General features: G+C 43.8%; 1 protein-coding gene and 1 long non-coding RNA gene across 6 annotated transcripts in view; both read right to left on the bottom strand.

Moving 5' to 3' along the window:
- map2k4a (mitogen-activated protein kinase kinase 4a) overlaps nucleotides 1-881 on the bottom strand; it is a 23490-nt gene that overhangs the window by 6666 nt on the left and 15943 nt on the right. For all 5 annotated transcript variants that reach the window (XM_015059241.1, XM_015059242.1, XM_015059244.1 and 2 more), the window contains one exon: nucleotides 97-174. In XM_015059241.1, the coding sequence (XP_014914727.1) occupies nucleotides 97-174 (78 nt within the window). The remainder of the gene's footprint in view (nucleotides 1-96; nucleotides 175-881) is intronic.
- Nucleotides 245-875, bottom strand: LOC106964025 (uncharacterized). The gene is made up of 2 exons (XR_001428307.1): nucleotides 523-875; nucleotides 245-489 (listed from the first exon to the last, which is right to left on the bottom strand). It is a non-coding gene; the product is annotated as an uncharacterized LOC106964025 (long non-coding RNA).

Raw genomic sequence — 881 nt, 5'->3', positions numbered from 1 at the left:
GCGACCAAATAAAACCTGTTCAGCTCCGGATCCGACCGCTCTGGATCCACCTGTCCACGTTTCCCAGCAGCTCTCTGGGAAGCAGGATAAACTCACCAGTGTGATTCCCAGACTCCAGACGTCGGATCGGACGTCGTAGCCCTGCCTGGAGGCGCTGGGGTCGATCCGCTCCGGCTGGAGGAACGTCAAACACAAACAGTCAATCCTGGGAAAGTCAAGGTTTCACATTATTCTGGACTTTGGGAAGCAGACGATACGATTTATGAGCATGAAGGTTTTCATCTGCAGCCCGCAGGATGCCTCCTCCTCTCAGACACATGCAGCTCTGCCTCATTCTGCAGAGCAGCTGCAGCTGAGAAAGTGAGCGCAGGAAGCGTCTCACTGGCCTAGTTAAAGGCCTGAAATAGCTGCTGAGGTCAGCCAGCAGAACTGCTGAAAGAGTCGAACATCTGATCACTGATGATATCAGATCCGTTTTATTTATGATTTCTGGATCTGGTTCTGTGTCGACCAGATCCAGACGGATTGAAGCAGCTCTAAACTTTCCCTGAACTCGTCTGAAACAGAAACTGGATCCATTCATCTTCTGAAGTATCAAACCGGTCAGAGATGCTTTCCTCCGATTGTTCAGACCTAAAATTACTGATTTTGTGGCAATTTTTTTTAAAAAGCTGCAAAGTTAAAATTTAGCTTTGATTTTACAAAAAAGTTAAAATTGCTGCAAAAAAACAAGATTTTAACATATTTAATATCTAAAATGATAAGATTTTCAAATACCTTCTTAAAATATCACCTTCAATACAAACAAATTCATGTCCTGAGGAGGTCAAAGGTCAGAAGAACTCTGTATGTGAACATCTCAAAATGGAAAATTTTACCAT

Source organism: Poecilia latipinna, unplaced genomic scaffold (genome assembly GCF_001443285.1).
Source record: "Poecilia latipinna isolate Pla-1442-1.1 unplaced genomic scaffold, P_latipinna-1.0 Scaffold1615, whole genome shotgun sequence".
NCBI lineage: Eukaryota > Metazoa > Chordata > Actinopteri > Cyprinodontiformes > Poeciliidae > Poecilia > Poecilia latipinna.
The sequence above is the reverse complement of the archived record's forward strand: the minus strand, read 5'-3'. Positions and strand labels throughout refer to the sequence as shown.